Source organism: Pleurodeles waltl, chromosome 3_1, assembly GCF_031143425.1.
Source record: "Pleurodeles waltl isolate 20211129_DDA chromosome 3_1, aPleWal1.hap1.20221129, whole genome shotgun sequence".
Classification (NCBI taxonomy): Eukaryota; Metazoa; Chordata; class Amphibia; order Caudata; family Salamandridae; genus Pleurodeles; species Pleurodeles waltl.
In genome coordinates, this window is record NC_090440.1 from 653,795,401 (window position 1) to 653,820,454 (window position 25,054).

The following is a 25,054-nucleotide window of genomic DNA, read 5'->3' on the forward strand; positions in this document are numbered from 1 at the left end:
ACTCACCCTATACCTAGACCCCCTTCCTAGTATGGAAATCAACCTTCTATTATCACTTTTCAGGACCCTTAGCAGAGTTGTTGTTTGACTAACATCATGTTTATATGGGGATTACCAAAAATCAGTCAGCTCATTTTGGAGTTTTCTTACCATTACACAGTGCCCTAAATGAGGCCTCTTAAATCTTTAACAGTTGAAGCATGTGGAAACTTTGTGTCCTGAAAAAGCAAGACTCTGTTGCACTGTTGGTTCTCCTACTTGACCAAATTATTTGATCTTGGACAAATCATGTTGTCCCCTGGCCTTTTCCTCCTTATTTGCCAATATCTGATGGGCTTACTGGCCATCATCATAAAGAAAAGATTTTAGGGAGGGTGCCTGCTTGTTTAGAGCTGTTTCATTCTCAGTTTTTACATGCATCCTTTAAGGTAGCCTGATTGTTTTATACCCTGTTTGATTAGCCTGCTTTCCTGCATCAGTTCCCTGCCAAGCAAAACAAAGTAGGACTTGGCATCCTGCAAACGCTCACAACAGGATGCAGGACAAATATCTAGAATGAGAGACAATCATGCATCATGCATCCTGCAAATGTACACTGGACTTTAAAGCCATGGACCGAAACTGCAAGGCCCATGAGTGAGGAGCCAATGGCCTAACAAAAGTGCCATTGGCCCCTGTGAAAGCAAGGCAAATGGATCACTCTCACTCCTAACCCCAACGTCCATTGTCTAAACAGTAAAATACAGCTATAATTTGGGTAAATTGGGCTCAGAAGATCTGGACTACAGTGCCACTATAGCTCCTGCACTATTGATAGCTACATCCCTTAGAGGGTCTTCCTTCCCCGGGCCTCGCAGCAGTGGTCCTTTGATGCTAGGCTTTGCAAGGGAGGAGCGTGGCTGAGAATCCCAGGGGAGGTGAACAAGTGGCTTCTTGCAATACGCACCATTGATGCCCATTAAATCAGTGGTGCAATGGACCCTGGGTCAAACATGGTAACCTGTTGTTCATCTGACCCCTCCCTTTACCGGCCACTAACTGGACAGTAAAATAAGGCCATAATATGGGTGCCTTGGGCCCATAACCACAGTGCCCAAACATGGCTGCAAGGCCCATGGATGAGAGACAAGTGGCATTTCAGTGGTGCCACGAGACCTTGTGCAAAGTAAAAGCATGCCCCACTGCACATTGAAATGTAGCCATAATGTGGGTAAATTGAGCATCTAATAGCTCTGGGACCTGGTGCCCCTGCACCTGCTGCAATATTGATGGCTATATTCCTGACATGGGCCCCTGCATATAATCATGATACAGCCCTGTGAAGCGCTTGCAAATGGGCCAGGAAAGGGGCCCCATTCCCAAGACCTCACAGCTCAACACCATCGCTATGAGGCCTAGGGTAGGGGCCTTCTCTCCTCTAGAACTTGCAAGCATGATTTCCCATTGTAAGGCCCAGGAAAGGATGTGGCCTAATGGCCTAAGTTGCCGACTTCGGAGCTGGGAGGAAACAAGTTAAAGTCTCCGTCTCGGCTCAACATCCTGTGATTCTGGGCAAATTACTTAATCTCTCCATTGCCTACAATTCAGCGCCTTGAGACCCTCGTGGGTGATTTGCCGCACTTTACCAATCCTGGATTTATTTATTTAATGTCCTAGTCAGGGGAGCCCATGGGAGGGAGGCCCGCGCAGAGACATCATAAGATGTTTGTTGGGGAGCAGGGAGCTATAACTCACATGGTGCATTTTTGGGGTTTCATTCTAAACCCACCACCTTTGATTCAGACCATCTTAAAAGCTAACCTGGCTGAAGTTTTTTATTTAATCTGATTATTATTCATATTGCATTCGAGTTCTAATCTAGTTACATCCGCCAGGAAAATGATGCTGAGCGACAGGACAATCAGATATCATATTGTCAGCATGAATAACTGTGGAATTTATAAATGTATTATGCACCTAAAAGCAGAGACACTCATTAATAAATACATAACTCCACATACACGTGTAAATACTAATGTACAAGCTGGGATTCATTTAAAATAAATTATTTAATTCAAAAACTGAAATATTCAAATTAGAATATGAAAATTACACTTCCCTTTTTTTCTGCTTAAAATGAGTCTGTGTTCACTGACGTTTTGTCAACTACTGAAGATCTTTGACCCTGAAACTATAATTCTCCAAACAGCCTTATCACAGAGATTAGTTTCTGATAAGGTAATTTTACTGCTGACTGAAGTCTTAGAAAACTTTCTTCTCAATGTGCTGCAGGAAAGGCTTTCAGATTGCTCTTCGAATGAACTTTGTCTCGAATCAGCTCTGGCTCCAACTGTAACTCTCAACTGCCGGGATGATTAGAATTTTTGGATTTCCCCCAGGTTTAGTGCACAATTTTCATGTCACTAATCCGGGAATTTGAGCCCATTCATTTTGATGAGGAAATATAGGAGCCTTCACATTTCAATGTAATATGTACTTGTCTAAGTATGTTACTTCAACTTCTAAACTACAGTAGAGATTTTAATACAGACATTCTTTGGCTAAGAACAGCAAAGGGAATCCGATGTTTAACATGTACCAAGTGCCTACCACTACCTACGCCATTCCAGTGGCCTAGAGAATGTGGACGGATGAGCAAAAAACATGTTATTTCACTAATGCAAAGTCGGGCTTCCCACAGTTTGTTTCTAGCTCAGTGGAGAGTTAGCAAAGCCCTGTGAACCCTTTGTGGCAGGACTCGGCTAAGATCAGCAGAACTCCAAAAGCTGAAGGAGGGGCAGAGAAGATTTTAGGGTTGGTATGTTTCAATGTAGGGAAGAGATATAGGCCCTCATTAAGACTTCAGCAGTCTTTTGGAAAGACCACGCAAGTCACAGGCACCCAAAGACTGCAAGTGTTGGCGTCTGAAGATCACCGTATTTGGACTCACCCAAGGATTTCTGCCCATTTAAGGGTGGAAATCTGACACTGTCGGCCTGACCGTCAGCGGGTGAGACGTGGTTCCACCGCCAGCACCGCCATGCCAAAAGGACTACGCCCGCTGTATTACAAGACGTAATATGGCATGTGGTTCCTGCACGGCGGCGCTGGCGGTGGAAACACTGGCACCTATCCCCTCCTAGACGACCACCTCGCCCAGACAGGTAGGGTGTCCATCCAAAAGTGAGGGTGGGTTGGGTGGTGTGTGCATGTATGTGTAGCGGTGTGGGTGTGCGAGAGTGCTTGTGTGTATGTATGTGTGTGTGGAGGGTGTCTGTGTCTGAATGGAAGCGGAGGGGAGGGTGTATGTCGGGGTGAAATTGAGTAGGTGTGTGTATTGGGATGCATGCAAGTAGGGGTGTTTGTATGGGTGTGTGCGGGCGACTGGAGGTGCATGTCAGGGAGTGTGTTGAGTGGGGTTGTGTGTCTGAAGGTGTGTTGATGAGTGGGGGTTGTTTCTGAAGGTGTGTTGATGAGGGGAGGTGCGTGTCTGAAGGTGTGTTGATGAGTGGGGTGCGTGTGCCGGCGAGAGGAATAGAGATTCCTGTCACCGGGTGCGTTACCGCCAGGGTTTTCGTGGTAGTGCAGCCACTGCGAAAAGCCCAGTGGCGTGCCTACCTGTAATATCGCCTGCATTCTTACGGCAGCCACCGGGCCAGAGGTGCTGACTTCTGGCCCGGCGGTCCAACCGCGCTGGCAGTATCGGCAACGTAGTGGTGGTTTGGCTTTGGCCAAACTGCCGCAGTCATAATACGTTGGTCTTCACCACCGTCCCATAGACGGTAAGACTGCCACCGCGGGTTTGGCGGTCTTCAGACCCCCACACTCGTAATGACGGTATTAGTAAGGTAGACATTTAGCTGATTAGGCTGAGTGCAGGAAGTACTTGGGACAAAATGGTTGTGACATTAGACTAGGCTACCAGATGGAGGGGTTGTGGGTTCTGTTCAGCCTGTTACTATATTTACTTCACGTGGGCACAAAAAATGCCCTTAGTTTGGGATGTAATAAGTGACACTACTGGTGGGTGTGGTATAAGATAATGTTTAATGAGGTTTTAGCTGTAACCAGGGCTCAAGGATCATGAGCATTTCTACAGGCTACCTTAATGCCGCTACATAGGATAAAGTGGCAGTAGAAATTTGTAGTCTGCCTGAGTGACAACTATAGTGAGGGTCATACGAGTAACTGAAATGGAGGAAGAGGCAAGGCCATCTTCATAGACATGGTTAAAGATAGTGGCAGTCCAATCCTATGGTGAAATATCTACTAGGAAAACGTAGGATATAAGGAAAGGACAAACTTGAGCTATAAGGAAAACACCTTGAAAAATTATAGTAATGTTTCTTAGATCAGTGCTAAAAATAATGAGAAACGTACAATAAACTATGCTGTGGTATTTCATTCCACAATTCCTCTGTGCTTAGAAAGCAAGCTAACTGAAATATGTAACATATTTGTCTCCCTCACACACTTTTCTCTTCCATTACACTTAAGGAGTCCTGATTTTAGGGTGTCCATCTCCCTCACGCATCTCAATGTCTGCAAGCATTTCTGTGTTCTGATATCAGAGTACTGATTTTCCAGCTCCCTTTGCATGTTTGTGACCTTAATAGCACCCGCATGCTTGCTTGCATTCAATTATAGGGGATAGGAGTAGCCTAACTTAGCTGGGCGGTTTACCAAGAAAGACTTAGGGGCAATTCACAAACTACATTTTGTTGTACATTTAGTGCTTCTAACATAATACAGAATGGAATTTACTAACCTATTTTTAAAGGTCTCTACTTTGGTCCACCCTATCTTTTCTTTGTGATCCACCCAGAATGCAGAGATCTCTGCACACGTATGCCAACATTTTAGTAGTAATTTTGGGAGGGACAGGAGAATAGCTGGAAAATGGAAAATGGAAAATTATCACTACAAAATGGGAAGGGTTAAGGAAAGATTGAGGAGGGGTTTATTGAGATTCAAGAAGGGGTTTAGGAAGGAACATGCACCCGGCCACAAAAGAGTAAGCCCATCCCATTGCTATTCACAAACTGCACTTTATCATTACTACAGCTAAAAGGACCCCTGCCAGTTGTAAATGTACTCCAGCTGAGGCTTGGAGTAAGTCCAGCACCACACATGGCCAACCACTGGTACTGCAGCAACCTACCATAGAAAATAATGGAGGTTGGACTTAAAACAGTACCCTGTGGAAAATAATGTTAAACCAGATTAATTTATTTAAACTTTTAAAAACAAATATATATTTCATTTAATTAAATATCATTTTAAAATATTTTAATGCCATTCTTTAATTTCAAAATAAATGTAACTATTTAAAAAATAATTAAATTATTTTAAATTAATGCTGTGCATATCTTTTAGTGTACTTTACTTGATAATAAATAAATATAAGCAAGGTATTTTGAGTTGGTATTTTTAAAATAAATCTATATATTTAAAATAATTAAAATATAAATTAAAAATTAAGTTAATAGTGCTGTGGCATTTTGTGTTGTTTACATTTACAATTAATAAATTACATTAATATTTAACAATAACTATATACTTTTGGGGGATCCCCACCCTAGGTGGTGGAAACCTCTGCCTGGTAGTCCTTTTACACTTGTATATCAGGCACTACCCCCTTAATTTATGGGGTGGAGACATCTAACTCCACACTTTTTAGTAAATTTACACTTGGGAATGATGAATAGCCAAAAGAAGTAAACGTACTACAAAGTGTAAGAGTCGGCTTACACATATAGATTTACTCATGTGTGAATTGTCTCATGTGCAGATTTACTTTTGTGAATAAACCCCTCACTAGCAAGTGCTAAGCTCCAATTAAAATTAATAAATCCCTCAGGCAATACTTTCAGTGTTGCCAGTCAAAGTTAATAGCTGTCACCTTGACTTCACTTCCTTGGATCCAGTCACCCCTTGCAGCCTTTTCTGATGTATCTATACACTTTCTAGTGCCCTGAACATTGTCACCAAGTTTTAAACATTTTAAAAACTTGTGGAGGGATAGGAAATTGAAACTGAATATCAAACAAGAAGAGAACAGAGTTTTGCTTGATGCATTATCCCAATGACAGGTGCCCTCACCACTAACTTAGTTAACCCACAAGTGTCATAAGTTATATTGAATCTATAGATTGTACTGAGGCTCCCGATGTGTGTCTTGTTTACAATGGGCATTCAACAACACTTAATTGCTTGCAATTATTTTTTATTCACATCTTCTTTAGATTTAAAAATGCACACCTCCACATCCTTTGACCTAATATTTAAAAAAATATGGGAGTACGATTGTAAGAAGAGAGTTGACTTAGAAATCTTAATTTATTTTTAAGTCACTCTTCCACAAAAATGTTTGCACAACTGAGTATCAGACATGCATACTAGGGAAAAACCTTAGGACAAAAGAGAATGGGAAACAGAATGATGTTGTAAAATAGAGAACAAACAGTTAAATAATCACAGGCAAGCATACACTTGTAAAATAGGCAGACCAGAGAGAAACCCTGCTATTAGAGGAGAAAGTGAAACCATGCCCATTTTCTGGGCCAATTGTAATGAAGGTTGTAGCGTCTTGCATGATCTAGAACAGAACCTTTCTGGCTCCCAGCGGACTCAGAATCCGTGCGACGTAAATCCTTGAATAGAATGTACTGAAAACTTAGCTTAGGATGTTGGAGTTCACAGGTACATGCAGAGGAATAAAGATATGTTATTTACAGCTGTGTGTGGCGTAGTCATTGGCGAGCACCCAGGCTGTGAAAGACACTACAACGAGTGACGAGATAGGGGATAAGTAACCGAAAGAAGAAAGTGCTCTCCCGGAGAGCTTGCCGTGGTCCAAGCAAACTGCTTGTGTGTGCCACATGTGCCTTCGTCAAAGTCGACAGTTGGCGTATGTGGAGTCAAAGCACGGCTTTAGTTGGTGTAAAGCATGTGAATGAGAAGAAAGCTTCACTAAGAAGGGTACGCATTGGTCAAGTATCTGCAACTAAGATCATATAAAAAGGTACCGGCGGCTACACAAAATAAAGTTACACATTGCACGGAGTGTTAAGGCTGAAGGCAGATACAACCAGGTTTACAAAGCACAGTTAAAGCCAATTATTTACCAGATAGCGCTGCTAACAGTGGTGCTGCAGGCAGAGATCACCCAGGTGTCAGAAAATGCAAACTGAAATGTAAAAAGGATGAAGTTAATGGACTTACCAAGTCAGTTAAACAGAGTCATCATCCTACGGTGGAGGGTGGCTGCAGGAAAAGTGTCTGGGGTTGAAACTATTGAGCTGTCCATGCTTGCAGTGGCGAGACAGTTGACAGAAGGCTGTTCTGTCAACGGAGCCCATTAAAGACAATCCTGACGTTCGCACATCAAAATACTTCGAGGAAGGCTTGCACAAGTATGATCCTCCTAAGGCGTCATGGAGCACGCTACTTTCAACATTAGTAAGTTCCACTCTGGTCTACAATGCTGGAGCCTTCCTGAAACCATCACCACCTTTTGATACCGCCAAAAAGCAAAATATTGGCGATAGATGGACTGCTTGGATAGAGACATTCGAAGATTTCATTCATGTACTTTGAAGAGACTGAAAACAGGAACAACATCAAATATATCAAAAATCTTGCTTGAGATTGTGTTGAAGAAGTCATAAAGATAATGCAGAGAAAGAGTGAAGAAATCATGTACCGCCAGATTAAAAATGTTTTAAATCTCAAGTTCAATCCAGTTCTGAATGTTGGTTATGAACAATGCATTTTCAGGCAAGAACGCCAAAGAATTGGTGAAACAGTGATGAATTTGTGGAAAGACTCGATGCACTCATCAAACACTGTAAATTCAGTTATCTTAATGATGAAGAAGAAATGCATCTTAGAATTATTTTGTTGGATGCTTGTCTGGTTCATTCAGATGATGATTGCTAAAAAGAAACTTTTAGTCTGGAACAAGTTTTGATGGCTGCCAGAGCTGAGGAACGTGCTGAAAGACGAGCTGCTGCCATGGAGACTGGAGACCAGAGGTGCCCGGAACGAGTCAGTCATGAGTGTGAAAAGTAATCCAAAGCAAAATACTGAAGGACACAATGTGATGTCTACATGTCAAACTAAGTCATTTTTTAGATGTGGATTTCCATTTCCACACGAAGGAAAGTGTCCCGCCATTTGACAGATAGCTAAAGGCTGTGGAAAAGAGAACCATTTTGTGATGATGTGTAAAGCTAAGGAAAAAGTAAGTGTCACGGAGTGAAGAGAAAATGGCCGCCAGAACATTCCAGAAGCAATGTTTGACGCACACCCACAAGGCCAAGTGGTGACATCAGTTGAGGCAAATAGTTACTAAACAAAGTCAGTCGTCATCTAAATCATCGTCAAACAGTTCTTCTGCCTCAAGAATAAGTGAAAGTGAAGAAAGTGATTGTGCCATGTTGGTGTTTCCTTCAGAGAAACATGCAGATGTTGGACTGGGTGCACGTAGAGACAAATGTTGATCAAGGAGAAGTCGACATGCCAAAGCAACCAAATCATAAAAAATACTGTTCAAAGATTACATCGAAAATAAATGGTTGTTCTATATCTTTTATTATCAACAGTGGTGCTTCAATAAATATAATGCCTGAAGAGAAATACAAGAAATATCTTCTTTAAAGAGGCTTACGCCACTGAAAACCAAAGTGTATATTTGGGCTGCATCGAAACCCATAAAGACTCAAGGTTAATTTGTAGCTACAGTGAAACATAAGAAAACAAAGGTACAAACACCAATCCATGTGCTTCAAGGTACAGTGTCAAGTGCCTCTTTGCTCAGCTTCAACACAGCTGCTGATATGGGACTGATTTCTGTTAATTACAACATGAACATCACAAAATAGTAAGTCAGTTCCCTTTGTTGTTTCATGCTTTAGAAAAGCTAAAGACTATGAAAGTAGCACATTACAAAGGATGCCCGTCTTGTTCCTCAGAGACATGGACAAGTTGCTATTCATTTACAAGAAGCTGTTGAAAAAGAACTTGAATCGTTACTTAAGCATTACATTATTGAGCATTCCACTGGTCCAACAGAACAGTGAATGAGCTATACGCATATGCGTTGACATGCGTAAAGCACACAAAGCAATTGAATGAGAATGACATCCAGGACCACGCATTGCTGACATGATAACGCAATTCAATGGTGCCAAGGTCTTTTCTCGACTTGATTTAAATAAAGGTTATCATAAGTTGGAACTTGAAGAAAGTTGCAGGTACATTACAACTTTTTCTACATATTTTGGCTTGTTTAGATACAAGAGACTTGGAGCCTGATTTAGATGTTGGCGGTAACGGTCCCGCTGCTGGCTCTCTGATTGGAAACCCGCCCACTGACATGACGGTCCACCTGCCAAATTTAGATTTTAGCGGGTTCATAGGCGAAAGACTGCTGATGGTCCACCGCCACCACCAAGAATCCCTGCCCACGGCAATGGTGCAATAGGCAAAAGTGGCTGGTGGCAGGACTCCAGCCCCTTTTACTGCCAAGCCAATCACGATGTGCAGTCCCACCGATGCAACTGTGGCGGCTAAACCTCCACACCTGAGTTGGGGGTTTGGGAGCTATAAAAGGACAAAACTCACCTTTTGACACTTTTCCTCTTTCCTGCCGACATGAAACCAGTACTGGTGATGATACCCCTGCTGCTGCTACTAGACCAAGACGAAAACGGACGCAGTCATCACCAGTAACTTCATATGCATATGCAGAGTCACCAAACCATTACTACATTTTTTCCCAAATAATATTAAAGGTAGCTGGGAAATACTGATTTGCAGTGATCTCATGAGCACCAGCAAAACTTACTAGCTCCTCACGTTGCCTAATCAGGCCTACAACATCATCTTGGCCAGAGCTATGCAACCTATCCTGTTGTGAGACCCACCCCTAATTACTCACCATCATTGTGGGCTACTAAAGGCTCAACCGCCTGTGGTCATCAATCCTTGCACATAATCCCATGCACAGCTACATTGGCTTCCTGCCTAAACTACTAAGAGACAGAACCCATGGTCTACATCACTTACAGTGACTAGGACAAGATAGAATGGGTGCTCTGTGTCAGTGAGAGCAGGGATTTGTGGGATATATGAACAAGTGTGTGTTGGAATGGGACAGACTTGGATGAATTATTGTTAGCCAGTGTCATCTGAACTTGCTGCACATAAAATAACTGTACCTATATGTGGCTGCATGACAGGTTAAAACCCTACAGAGCAGCCTAATACACTTTATGGGCTGGAATCCCACATGACAGTACAGCATCAGACAACTCCAGACCCTCTATATTTTTTCCTCAACATCACTATCATTTCAACATTAGCTGAATGTCATCAGTAATACTACTGGTATACTGGTAGTCAATGGCCTGCAGTTTGTGTGATGAAATAGGATTTGTTTGTTACATGGACACACGTTACAGCTTCTTCGTTCAGGTGACTTAACATTGCGGTGCACAGACATTTCAGACAGTGGCAAAAACAACCTGTCCCAGCTACATCATTCAATTAAGCCCAATTATAACATTTCCCCCATTAATCAAAAATGACAAATCAGCCTGTGGATTAAAAAGGAGGGAGTTACTCAGTCAGACATTCCCCAATCAGACATGTACCTGTTCCTCTGGGCCCAGAGAGCTGGCTGTACAGGGACAGGACCTCCCTGGCAAGGAGCTGCAGCTCCTCTGTGCTGAGTCACCTGCTTTGCCTGGCATCCTGACTTCTAGAGGTTGGGAACAGCAGCAAAACACAAGGTGGCCTGGTTGGCAGCAGTGTTAAGAGGCAAGTGATTTTTTTTTGGTAATACACTTCGTAAAAGTACATAGCGGACGCGATCCATGACAGAGACAGACACAGCCATTGCCTTCCATGCTTAGACGTCACATATGATAGCCCATGACAGGAACTGTTGTGGAGGGTACCACCTACTAAGCAGTCAACTTCTGCTGATGGCCTTTGAGTAGCCAATGTCCTGATGGCTAGGTCAGCCATGTGCCAATTTATGGTGAGAAGCTGGGCATTTTTCAGTTGTTAGTGCATCACCAGCACTCAAAATAGAGGCTAGTGTATTTCTGAATGTCAGATACAAACAAGACTGTTCTTGGTAAGATATGACACAATAAAATGTGAACTATGACTGTGTTTGACAACAATAGTGCTGCGGGGATAGTAATACCTCAGTTTAAGATATTTTTACGAATTATTTATATATATATATATATATATATATATATATATATACAAATAAAACATCTCAAATGTATTATTTGCACATAATAAAAAAAGGAAAAAATATAAATAATTTTTAAGGACCAAAAATTTGATGTTAATGTGTGTACATTTATAACCAAACGACATTCCTACTGTTACCAGTAATTCAGATGTGTGTTGACATAAAAAGTATGGTGTGACCGTTTCAGCTGATATTTTCTTTTCCATACATACAGACATCTGAACCCAGACATGGGTAGGAGGCGACAGCCCCTGGTGTTCTAGCCCTTTCCAGACTTTGCCACCGTAGAAGAAAGGGACGTCATCAAGAAATTTTGGCTAAATAAGTAAACTAACCTGGATTTGTTGGAACCTGAGCTCCTGCCTCAAAATAGGAATCCTATAGCCATAACACCAATAGTGAAACTCATGGCAGTACTGCATCTTGTGGTCACTGGCATTTTTCAATACACTGTGGCAGTATTTGGGGGTATGTCTCAACCAACTTTCAGTGGTGTGCAACAGGAAGTCCTTGCTTCCATGATGAGACACATCAACAGCTACATCCAATCTCATGTCCACAGGATTTGGCCACCGTGAAGGGAGCTTTGGGTGGACTACCACATGTGGTTGGAGCAATAGATGGCACACATATTGCCTTGGTGCCACCACACACAAGGAAACAGGTCTACTGCAATTGCTAGAACTCCCATTCCATCAATGTGCAAGTTGTCTGCTTACCCGATTTATACATCTCAGGTGTGTGTGCCTGCTTCCCTGGCTCAACACAAGATTCGTTCATACCACAGAACAGCACCATACTCATGCAGATGTCACAACCTGGATCAGAGAGGGCCTGGCTTGTTAGTAAGTACAATATGACTTGATGATCTTTTGCCTGAATATTAGTCTAGGAAGAGACAATGGTTTGATATGTAAGTAATCTGTTGATAAGGTACATCCATGTAGGAGACCAGGGTATCCTAACCGCCCATGGTTATTGGCACCACTGAGTAATCCAACTACGCCAGTGGAAGTCCACTTCAATTAGGCCCATGGAAGAACATTGAGGCCGTGCACTGGGCTTTAAGGCTCCGGAAGGCCAGGTTTAGGTGCCTGGACAAGCCTTGTTGAGCCTTCCTCTACTCACCCAATAAAGTGTGCGAAATCACTGTTGCCTGCTGCATTCTCCATAACATCACTCTCTGGAGGAACATCCCTGTAATTTCAGAGGAGAAAGACTCTGATGAGCCCCTGTTTGAGGATTTTGAAATGCCAAATTAAGATGACAGTGGTGAAAGAGCTGACTTACGTCAAGATATGATTGACTACTTCTTCACCTGAGTATAAGTTTACCTCTACAAATTGTAACCTCCAATGTCAGAATAACTTGTGACATAGGTATCATATAAGTCTGCAATGGTAATTTGGTAGGAATGGTCAGTGCAAGGCATAAATGTTAGTGGATCAGAGTTTCCCTACATTGAGTACTGTGGTCATTGATCAAGATGAACTTTGCTTATGCTAAGTATGTGTGTCCTCATAACTTGTCATTTGAGTCAGATTGAAAATGTAAAATCATTAATTATCCCTTGTTGTTCTGTTTCCGGTCCTTCACCGTGTCATCTTCATTTGAACATTTCAAAGTTGTGACACTTGCAGTGATATATTGCTGTTGGAAAGTACTATGTGAACATGTGTTGACCCTGGGACAGACACCAAGTTGGGATGGACAAATCTTGTACAGAGACAACTTGCACTCCGATAGTACTGAAGTTCAGAAGATTGTATCAGACCTGTTTTCTGTCAGATGGTGCCATCAAGGCAATATGTGCCACTTCACTTGCTCAAGACACAGGTGAATGGCAAGCCCTAGGATACCGTCCTTGCTTCGCATTAGCCAAATCTTCAATTTGTATACAGTGAAGGTAGCTGCATTTTATGTGCACACCACTGAATGGTGAATATGTTATTGCGCCATATAGTGCCACAGTATCCTGTACTGGTCATAGGTCCTCAAATGTTGTTATTGCCATGATGTAGGCTATTGGTGTTATTGATCTAGAATTCAAATTGTGAGGATGTATGGCTCCAACTGAGGTCATGCATCAGTGATAGTCTGCATACTTAATTCAATTGAATCTAATATTCCCTTTCCTCCATGGTGTCAAGGTCGTGCAGCTTATAACCCTGAATGGCACAGACTGTTGGGGTTAGGCCCGGTTACTGAAACCCAGATTTCATTTCTTCAAGGACTTCTTGTTCCAAATACATAATGATTTTTGTTTGCTTTCTTTGAATAAATGGTTACCTCTTTGTCATTACAAATTTTCTTTGGCAAGTGAATGTTCAGAAGACATGAATACATGATGGTTGAAGACAGACATGACAAATGAAAGGCCACAAAACATACAACAATCATTTTGTAGTCTATGTCCATACCAGTTCTTAGTATGACACACAAAACAGAAATGTCAATCAAAAACGTGCAAATGAAACAAATAAGTCTTTCATGGTGGATGAAAGTATGGTAGTAGAGCCAAAAACTGTTTGGACACCAATGTACAAAATACAACTGTCCTCAGAAAAAGCAAATATGTCTCTGAAGTAGTCCACAGAGTGAATGCTAGCCACACACTGAAGAAAATAAGGATTTGCATCTCTGGAGGTGGTGGTGGTGGTCTTGCCATCCTCTCCTGGTGGTCCGGATGACAGTCTCCTCTTGGGGGGAACGGGAACAGGTGCAAGGACTGGGAGGAGCAGGCTTCTCATGTGGCAGGGCCTCCCTGTCTGTGGCTGGCAGTGTTGTAATAGTGCCTGATGTAGAGGGTACACAGGCTGGGACAGATGGAATAGGAAAAGCCCTGCTCTCGTGGTGATTTATGTCATTAAACACCCCAGTCAGGGAGCTTATATTTTCATTATGATTACGTATTTTCAGTATGAGCTCCCTCTGCAGCTCCTTGATTTCCCTGAGCTCAGTTACTACCTGGCCCATCACATCTTGGGACTGTTGTACTGCTCAGTCAATGGTGGTCTGGCTGACAAAGACCCCAGTAGCCTCACATGGCTGACCCACAGTTTCCATCCCATGAACTCTAGCCACACTACCCTGAGCCCTTGAAGTGGTGTGCCCCATCCCACTGGTTCCTGGCAGAACTGGAGGGAGTGTTGGTATGTTCTCGACAGCAGCCAGGCTAGGGGCACAAGATTGGTGTGAAGTTCCATTGGACACAGGAAATGGAGGTATCCATTGGCTGAGGTGTTGTTACAACTTGGGTGGGAGGTGTAAGTGTGGGCCGAGTGCGACTCACTGGAGCTGTCTGGTCAGACTAACCAGATGGACCAGGTTGCTCCTGATGATCCGGACATGCAGGAGTGGTGTCCTTACTGAAAGCTTGCTCCTGGTCTGGAGTGGAGGTATCTTGGGTGGCAGTCGCTGTTCCACTGGTCTGGGGTTTTGGACGTGAGAAGGATGCAGAGAATATGTAATTATTAAAATTTTGTGTATTTTATGTGCCTTTAGCTTCAAATGGGGCAACCTAAAAAGGAAAATAAGACTGATTTGTTTGATTTTCATTGTTTTATACATTTAGGCTGATTTACACAGATGCCAACTACAGGGGTGACATTGTAGGCATATCCTGAAATGCAAAAGTGTTATTTCAGCATTGTACATTACATGTAGTAGACTTTCAACCCAACACAGTGGTGATTAGAGTGTAGCACTGGACCATTCCAAGGCCTAGCATGCTTCAAGACATTAGAAGTAATATGGGTCAACTTCAACATGTAACTGTTATTGGTCATCATATGGACAGGGCAATGTGAATACTGCTTTAATGTAGCATGCCACATCACAATGTAGGACATCTTGGATACAGGGGACAGAAATATGTGAACATTTCCATCACTTCAGTGTAGCTATGAGAAGGTGCCAGCAAGATTTAGATACACAACAAATGACAGTTTAAACTGTAGCTTGACATGGTGACTGTGTAATGTACAATTTGTTGAGATGTGTGCACATATAGAAGTTAAGGAAGGTGGATCAACATTACACAGCACTATAGTTTTGTAGATACAAAAGCAGGGCATCATGGTAGTTGTATTCATCTGTTCACACCATAGACAGTCCTTTTTTGAAAATGAGTTGCACATATCGGTTTCAATGACTGTAGTGGAGATGAACACACATTTACAACATAGACACACATATGGGTAAGATGTGAATACCAGGAGGAGCTTGCGTTGGTAAATGGGGCGGGTCACGCACGGGTGGGGAAGGTGGGGGGTAATTAATGAAAAAAAGAAGCTTACATGTGACGCCACCACCGCCATCACCTCCGCGCTGCTCCTCTCCTAGGCTACAGACAGGCTCCCAGCCTGCCCTGCGGCCAATCCTGACGCTGCTCAGAGCAGCATTAGGATTGGCTGGGAGCATTCAGCCAGGGCACTCCCAGGCAGACTGGGAGACTGTCCCTGCTCTCTCCAGCCCGGCAACACAGTGCCGGGCTGGAAAGAACCTACTGTGCAAAATATACATACGCAGTGTTGCTCGTCACAACCCGTAAATATATAATAAACATAAGAAATATATGTAATATGTAATAAACATAGTTTATTATAATTTTTTGGTAAAAGGTTTGCAGCTCTGCAACTGGTGGGGGGGAGGTGACTGTGGTATTCTGTTTGTTGGGGAAACATTTATGTATGCAAATTGTAATTCAAGGTTCAGGTAATTATATCTTGCCCCTTTACGCTTCGTTTATTTATGTTATGTGAAATGGTATCTTCCTGCTCTCCCTGCTCTTAGAATGGTACTGCCTGGAATGTGGGGATTGGAGGCAGTTAAAGAAGGAGCTGAGCAGGAGCGGCTGGGGTCTTTCATTATTCAGGACTTGAACAAATAAACAAGTGTTCTACTTTTTGAATTGGTATTTTTCTTATGGATTTACTTCAGTGACCCTCCTCTGCCCCAGCACCTGGTCAATAGGTGAGAATACCACTTGCAGATAATATACCTTTCAGTACAAATGGATGTAGTTTATGGCCTATTTTTGGGAGAACAACGTACACTGATAGTACAGAAAGGACCAGGGGAAGATCCCCGGGAGCCAACACGCAACCTTACTACACATATTGTACATTGTTAATGAGAGCGGTTCAACCATGAGGCTAATAATTTGCATGAAAGAAGTTATTTTGTGTAGTCAACTTAAGTTATATTGGTTTTACTAAGGGTGGTGAGCCATTCTAAATGTCTAAATTAAGGACATAAATCCATTTGTGATTGTGAAGTCCTTGCTAAGTGCAACTTGCCAGGCTGCACTCCACCACGGATTCCTTTCAAGCCTTCGGGATGTAGGATCTGCAAGACCTTCTCTTTCCAGGGAAATAGTTGTAAAAGGGGGCTGGGAAAACCGCCACTAGTCCTCAGGCTCTCCAGGTGACGCATGTAGGCCAGGGAATGGACTTCCCCCCGCAGATTGTTCTTCTTATTCCTAATCTCCTCCTGTTTATGCAGATTGTTAGATATACCACTCACTCTGTCCAATATTCTGGACCACATTTGCCTTTTCTGGGAAATGGTAGTATTTTGTACTTGTGCTCCAAACAATTGTGGCTCTACTCTAATTATTTCATCCACCATTATGGCCAACTCTCCCTCTGCAAAACAGGGATTTCTCCTCCCTGCCGTTGTGATTTTTTGCAAAACAAAATTTGTGTTGCACCAAAAAATAAGAGTAATGAAATTAGGTCAAATTGAACAAAAAAATAACACAAAGGCAGAGGAACACAAAACAAAAAAAATCCTGTCTCCTGGCTTGAAATTCCTGGTGCCTGATTGGTCTGCAGCAGTGGAATGGCAAATGATCATGGTTTGGAATGGAGTGTGTTTTGCAGGTGTTCACACTTGGCCAATATAAAACAGGTGTGGCCTACTTGCATCCAACCAATGCTTAGAGCCACGGTACTAAACTGCACGGGTCCCGCAACAGACTCTCCCTGTCATGGGCCCGCTGCTGAAACACTGCCAGCACAACTGTGTGATCTAAATAGGCTTATTGTGATGCTGCCGTCAGGACGGCGATGGAGGGCCTACTCGTCATCATTGGAGTCCGCATCGGCAGATGAGGCTTGCAGCTGGTGCGATGGAGTACACTTAGTTGTGGCGGTCTTTGACTTTGCCACAATACTTCTAAATACAGAGGGCAGAAGACCGCCGCCTTGTCGGTCTTTTTGGGCCCCCACGTCAACATGGCTTGATGGTAATACCGCCAAGATCTAAATCAGGTCCTTAGTTTGTGTGTGTCATCCACTGCAGAAATGCTCCAAGACATCATTGGACATGTCATGCAGCCTGTTATGAGTGTATTCAATTATAGCGATGACCATTAGTTTTCGGAGATACACAGAAAGAGCACAATAGAGCTGTCACACAAGTATGTCAATTACTCAGTGATTCAGGTTTGACTTTGAATACAGACAAGTGTGAATTCAACAAGACAAAACTGAAATTATTTTTCTGATGGGGGTATGACAACTGACCCTATAAAAGTACAAGCTCTGTCAAATGTTGATCCCCTAAAGATGTTTCAATGGCACATTCTTTTCTTGGCATGGCCAGTGACTGTTCAAGATACCTTTGCCACTGTTAGTGCTCCACTATGATTGTTGGCAAAGAAAAAGTCTCTTTTCAATGCTCACAAGAATGTGAGAAAAGTTTCAGGAGACTCAAACATGCCATTGAAAACTCTACTGAAAAGCATACTGCAATCCAAAGCTTCATCCCGAGGTTGTGGTTGACCCAATCCTGGTCAGGTTAGGCACTATCATTGCACAGCATAGTGGACACCCAAATACTTGAAGGCATATTATTGCCTATGCTAGTAGAAGTTTAACCCAAACAAAACATGCTTGCTTACAACCTAAGAAAGAAAGTTTGGCTGTGGTATGGGATTGTGAACATTTCATGTATTCATGTATGGAAAGCCTTTTATGCTGGTAACTGGTCATCAAGCTTTGCTGACCATCTTTGGCAATCCAAGAACCAAGAGGCCCCCTTGCATTGAACAATGTGGACTACAATTACAAGAGTATGATAATACAGTTGTGCATCGTCCAGGAAAGGATCAGAATCCTGCTGACTACTTTTTGAGAGTGCCTATACAAGGTTAGGGTATTCCATCCAAGATGGCTGAGGCCTACTTTAATTTCATTGTCAAGTCAAGTACACCAGCTGCTGCATCATTAGCCCAGATTATCACTGCCGTGAGCCATGATAGTGGCCTACTGAAGTTAAAATATATAATTACACATGAGTCATGGAACAAACACACTCAACCACTCAGTAATGATGGTGAATATCAAAAGTACAAAAATGTCAAAGATGAATTAACATAGCGCAAGAAGGAATTATACAGTTAGGATTGAGAATTCTCATTCCGGAGAGTCTGCAATAGAAAGTGATTGAATTGGCTCAAGTGGGACATCGTGGTATTGTTGCCACAAAGATAGCTGTTTAAGAATGAGTTTGGTTTCAATACTTGGAAGAAAGAGTTGAAGAGGAACTCAAAGCATGTCACATATGCTGTTGCCTGTCAACCAGTGTTACTCAATATACTCTGAACATGTCAGAACTCCCTAAACATGCATGTGAGAGAACAACCATCAATTTTATTTGGTCCACATGATAATGGACATCATCTTATGGTCATTGTAAATGAATACTCACATTTTCTTTTGGTTGAAGATCTCTCATCCAGGACTCACAATCAACTAACTGAAAAACGTCTTTGCTACATGGGGCATACCAGCCATTGTAATGTCTGACAATGGTCCACCCTTCAACAGTCAATAATTTAAAGAATTTCGGAAGAATTGGATCATAAAAAAAAAAGATAACACCTTTATGGCCACAGGCCAGTAGACTTGTTGAGCGCTTTATGAATACACAGAAGAAAGCAATACAGCCTGCAACTCTAGGGAAGCTTAATTTGAAACCAGTCTTGAGTTCTACTTTAAGAGCTTATCGTTCAATACCCCACTTGACCACAGGTGAAAGTCCTGTGACTTTGATGTTCGGGAGAGCAATTACAACCAAATTACCTGAATGAACCAGCCAGAAAGATAAAAGTGAAAGCATGATTCGTACAAGGGACTTGGTTAACAAACAGAAAAATAAAGCTTATGCAGACATGAGGTGACATGCTAAAGACATCCCATTTAGAAAAGGAGACTTGGTGATCGCCCGGCAAATGCGCAAAAGAAAATCTGACGCTCCTTATGATGCTGAGCTCTTCCAAGTGGTGTTCACCAAGTGAAACATGGTGACTGCCCAGCGCCCCGGGAAGTCTATTTCCAGAGAGTCTTCTAACTTCAGGCATGTGTTTCATCCGTCTTCAATTTGAAATGGACTTCAGGCATGTGTTTCATCCATCTTCAATTTGAAATGGTGAAAGAAAGGCTTAATCTGAAGACTCAGTGACTGTTGTAGATCCTTTACCTTCTTTAACAATCCCTGACACTAAATATGCCAGTTTATGGCTTCTGGTAACCAGATCGGGGTCAGATGAGCGCCAAGAAGATGGGTTGAAGAGATATAGTTGTACATGTTTATATATATATATATATATATATATATATATATATATATATATATATATATTTGTATGTCTAGTGGTTTTATAAAACATTTAATGTTTCATTTAACAGATGGGGAGATGTAGTGCCTTGCATGATTTAGAATGGAACCTTTGTGGCTTCCAGTGGACTCGGTATCAGTGTGACGTGATCACTAGACTAGAATGTACTGAAAGCATGGCTTACAATTTTGGAATTCACAGGTGCATGCAGAGGAATAAAGATGTGTGATTTACAGCTCTGTGTGTGGTGTAGTCATTGGCAGGTACCGAGGCTGGGGAACACGCAACAAAGGCCAATATGTTTTCTCCTTCTGTGTGGAAAGGGGGAAGAGGGAGAAAACATATTTGTCAATATTGGTGCCAGTTTGTTTAATTTCAACACAAACACGGAACTGGACCCTTCCTTTTATGCATAGTCATGAGCATGGTGGACTGCATAATCACGTAATTCTGTAGCTACTGTGCAAGGTGCACCTTGTTTGTCCATGCACTGAAGAGTAGGACCTCATATAAGGTGTGGATGAGCTCTTCCTCCTTCTGGGCCTGAGCCATTGACAGTTAAGTCATGGCGATACGTGGTACGAAAAATATGTACTAGATATAATGTATGTGGAATAAGGTAGAGTTTCTTCATTTGTGTCAAATCTAATATGTGGTTTATCTCCTTCTTTGTGTTGTAGAATGTTCTTGGCCTCACGTTTTCATATGGGTTCTATCATGAATGACCCTCTTTTCTGATCTTGTTCTAGCTTATTGTGTCAGTGAAAGAGGCCAGGGACCTAATGGCCATGGACAGCTCTGGCACGTCTGACCCCTATGCCATTGTCTACCTCACCTCCGACATAAAGAAAAAGTTTGAGACCAAGCATCACCGGAAAACGCTGAACCCAGTCTTCAATGAGAGCTTCACCTTCTCGGTAAGGCCGTAGTGATAAGGAAAAAAATCAGAGTGTCTTGATTGTGATTTCAGTTTCCAATTCCTGGACAGGCAGGTGTCACTGACAGGTCAAAAACGTGTGAAAATGATGTGTGAGCCTTTGAATGCTTCAGGGATAAAGCCAATCAAATTGCAGGGTTGACTGTGAGGATTGGGAGGTTTTAGATGCTGATAGGTCTGGATCTGGATTGGCTAGCAAAACAGAGTGAGACCCGGCTTGAATATTGCATATTACAGCTCAACATAGCTCAAAGATCACATGTCAACATGGAAGTAAAGACAGAATAAACATCAAGTTTAAATACTATTGGTAATATTATTGAACAAATATAAGTTAATCACACTTTTGAGGAGGCAGTGGTCCCACCATAGAATTTTGTTAATGGTGTGGTATGCAGATGGCACCACAACTAAACAGGTTGTACCAGGAAGCTTTCATGAAATACATGCTAACACCAGCCAGGAGTGAGGCAGTCAAAAAGGTTCTATTCAAATCTAATAAAGAAACAAATAAATAACAGAATCTATCTCATTCTACCCAATATGCTACATAACCTGTGACTCAAATATTGCTATGGGTGAGACAAAAGTTGGGTAAGTTAATGTCACTTGTTATCCACCATAGCATTACGTAATGTAGCACAACATATAGCCTGTGAAGGCAACAGGTCATCTCAAATTGCTGGTTATCCTAGATGCTGAAAAACATTTGCCTTAACTAGGGTTAGATACATACATCCAAACAGGAGTGGAATCTGTATGGCATGCCTCAGATATAAACACTATAAAATAGCCCAATACTCAAGAAAACAATATTAACAAGGTCAACAACACTAAAAGACAAAAACCAAGAGTGTTGGTATACTTAGGTGTACTACAACCACTCTTAGCACCTTGTGTACTTCTGAGTCAGGAGCTGCCATCTAGAACAACTTGAATGCACAGGCAATTATTTGTAACTATTCTCCTTTGCATATCTTCCTCCATACTACAGGAATGCAGATTAGTAAGTCTCAAGTGGTTTTGCAGCGTCCTCGTATTCATGAATTATTGGTCACAATCAATGCTTAATACTCCGCAAAGGCCTACTTTTTATATGATCTACTGGTAAGCTCTTCTTCCTCTTGTGGACCTAGCTATTCAATGCATTTTTGACTATCTTCCCCACTGTTTTTGAGACTTTTGCACCAGCTTCACCAGTAAGTTTAAAATCTCCCATAGCTACTTGGCAAGCGACTAGTTCCAAAGTATGTTTACCAGTGTTTGTATCTACATATGTCCATTCATCCTTGTCAGCTCTTTTGCCTTTGTTGAATTTAGAGACAACGGACATGTGCCTTCCTGATGGTTTTACTCCAATGAGTGGGGCCATAGGTACTTCAGACTCCACTATTCCCTCCATCCTTAGTACATTGTTAGATGCCTCGCCTGGCTTGCTGTCCTCATCATACAAAATGTAATAGAAGGACTTCTCTACAAGGGTCCAGGCAGGCTCGGAGCCTCAGAGAATTTACATCTTTAAAGCAAGTTAAGCACAGGTTAATTTAGTGACTTTTTGTGGATCACCCTGCAAGGGGTTGTGGCTGTCGCTTGACCTGGGCTCACACCCCAGTCAATCAACAACCCAGTTTCTCACAGCGGCCATCTTGGAATGATGAAAAATATTTTTTACCATTTTAATGTGGCTGCTGCATGTGTGCGTCTTTAGTTGTGATGCATTGGTGGTGATTTTGCCAAGTTTTAATTTGAGATGTCAACACAACTAATTGCCATTCTAGCACTGTAAATTAAAACAAAGTATATATGTGTTAACTACCACCGAAAAAGGGCATCTGCAAAGTAGGTCGGCACTTGCCTTTTAAAGAACAATAACTATTGACTTTTTCAATACTTGAGAGGTTTGACATGTAACTGCCCTTACAATACTCATGTCATATTGTATTCTAAAAGGGCTTTGGTTCAGCTTCCTTCAACCACTGGCTTCTTTGGCTCAGGAACCTTCTGCCATTGCCCTGAAACATTGTCAACCAACAGGAGCCTTTAGGCTTCTCTTCTTTCTACTGACTGTTTTGTTGTATCCTTCCATCCTCTACTGAAAACGCAAGGGACTATTTTACTTCTGAAAAGTACACCAAACATTTAATTATTTATTTAATCTATACACTGTACACAGAAATATTGTTTTAATGTAAATGGACTACAACAGACATTTTTATTGCTTTTGTCTGAGCTCTACTGGTGTTGTCAAACATGCTGCCCCTCCCAATGATTGGTACTTTTAATTTGTCCACCATCATTCTTCCCCGGAGCACCAGAATCAATGAGCTGAAATTTGTCACAGACACAAACACGTCACAGGTAAGCTGAAGGTCAAAGGCAATCCCAACACAAATAGTGATGCCATCATGCTTGCACACATTAACAAAAAATGAACATTAAATTAGGGACGGTCAAAGCTAAACTAAATGATCATGCAGAAGATGTACTTCTCAGTAATGCCTTTGTGCATAGAAGAAATCCTCAGAATGTAGAAGCCATTCTGCTTTAATTTGCCATAATGGAAATATGCCGATACAAACAAAACAATGATTCCACTATGTATTACTCTTGTTGATTAACACATTTCAGGATAAAGTAGTGATCAGAAGGATCTATGTCTGGTATAACAGGCAACGGGAGGATTAAATACAGACCTAAAGCAGTATTAATCCTGTGCTGTTTACCACCTAACTGGTAAGTAATATGAAAGTATTAAAACGCAGGACCGCAATAGCAGCAAGGGATGAGGCCTTTCTAGTGAGGCCGGCTAGCCTACCACAGTCTTCTATGGGACATCTAAAAGACTTTGTCCACGTACACTGCCCTGAGTAATGCAGCCATTGTTCTATTTGAAATCATTCAGGTTCCACTTGGAAAAGGGTCGTCCTGTGTTATTTGGATAAGTTATATAAAGAAGCATAATATGTCAAACATTATTAAAGATTTCTTTAGCTTAGCTTGTTAAAAATAGACAAAATTGTGCCCCAGTGAATTAACTCTTAAAACTTTGCAAACCATGTTAAGGGTGAACATTTGGAAAGACTTTGCAGAAGAAGAATATCCTTCTTACAGTCCCACATTAAACACCATTAATAGATCACAGAAAATCTGTTTTGTTCCGTAGATGTTGTCCACCCTGCATGCTAACCAGGATCAGGACGTCAGGCATTTTACAGAGTCGTCATTTTACTGCCCACCTCCTTGTAACCAAAACATGCAATGATGTTTCTTAGGTCTGGGTGGAAACAGCAGCTATACAGCAAGCAAACCTGCTTTGCTACCCCTTTCACAGCACTGGCCAAGGCAATAGGGGAGACTTTAATGTGATAACCACCATAGAGGAAATTTACTAACTTTTCACGCTGAGCAGTAACCAAATATACTGCGTTGTGTCAAACGGTGAGTGAAAAACAGCACTATATCTACTATGATATGGCACTGTTTTTCTCTCTCCCTGTGCTGGCACGCTTTAGGCTGCCATGTGCATGAGTGTGTATTTTTGTCAAGTATGGTTTTGTACTGGGAGGGTACTTATCCAGTATAAAATACTATGCTTTCAGCAAGGTTTAACACTTTTCTCTCTTTGTATGTGTCCTGCTATAAATGTTTGGAGACTTTTTTAATTTGATCTACTGTTACGCTTGCCTTGAGAAGGGGTAACCTTGGCTGCAAACCCCTTGGCACAAATGTTAGTAGATAGAGATTTACATCAAAACCCAGTGGTGGTTGATTGGGAACACCAATGTACCACACATGGAAATCCCTGTTGATGCAAAATAGTAAAAGAAAAAGTGCATGGTGCTAATATGTGTTACTTTAGGTACGTTTCCAACACAAATCAGGATTTGCATTGGAAAGTAAATTCCAACACAACACTTTGTACTGGGTTGTTCTCTTGTGACAAACCCAATGCACAAAGTAGTAGTACAATTTCCCTCTTTGTATCTGCAAAGCACGTAAACATACTTTGTGAATACCCGTGTTTACATGTGTAGCACATTAATGCCAGCCCGTTTGGCTTTGTTAACGTTTGTTTGAGGGGAAGAGGCAGTATTGTGTCAAAACACTATGTGAGGTTATTGTAATCTGTTTAGTCTCAGCACGCAGTGATGTTCTTAATAAACTGCCTGGGCGCTTAACCCAGAGATTTAAAACGGTCTCACTAATTAGCACAGAATGTAATGTTCGTGTTGGGTCC

General features: G+C 41.9%; 1 protein-coding gene across 3 annotated transcripts in view; it reads left to right on the forward strand.

The window, feature by feature from the left end:
* SYT8 (synaptotagmin 8) overlaps positions 1 to 25,054 on the forward strand; it is a 226,787-nt gene that overhangs the window by 175,832 nt on the left and 25,901 nt on the right. For all 3 annotated transcript variants that reach the window (XM_069223164.1, XM_069223163.1, XM_069223162.1), the window contains one exon: positions 20,630 to 20,797. In XM_069223164.1, coding sequence (XP_069079265.1) covers positions 20,630 to 20,797 — 168 coding nt within the window. The remainder of the gene's footprint in view (positions 1 to 20,629; positions 20,798 to 25,054) is intronic.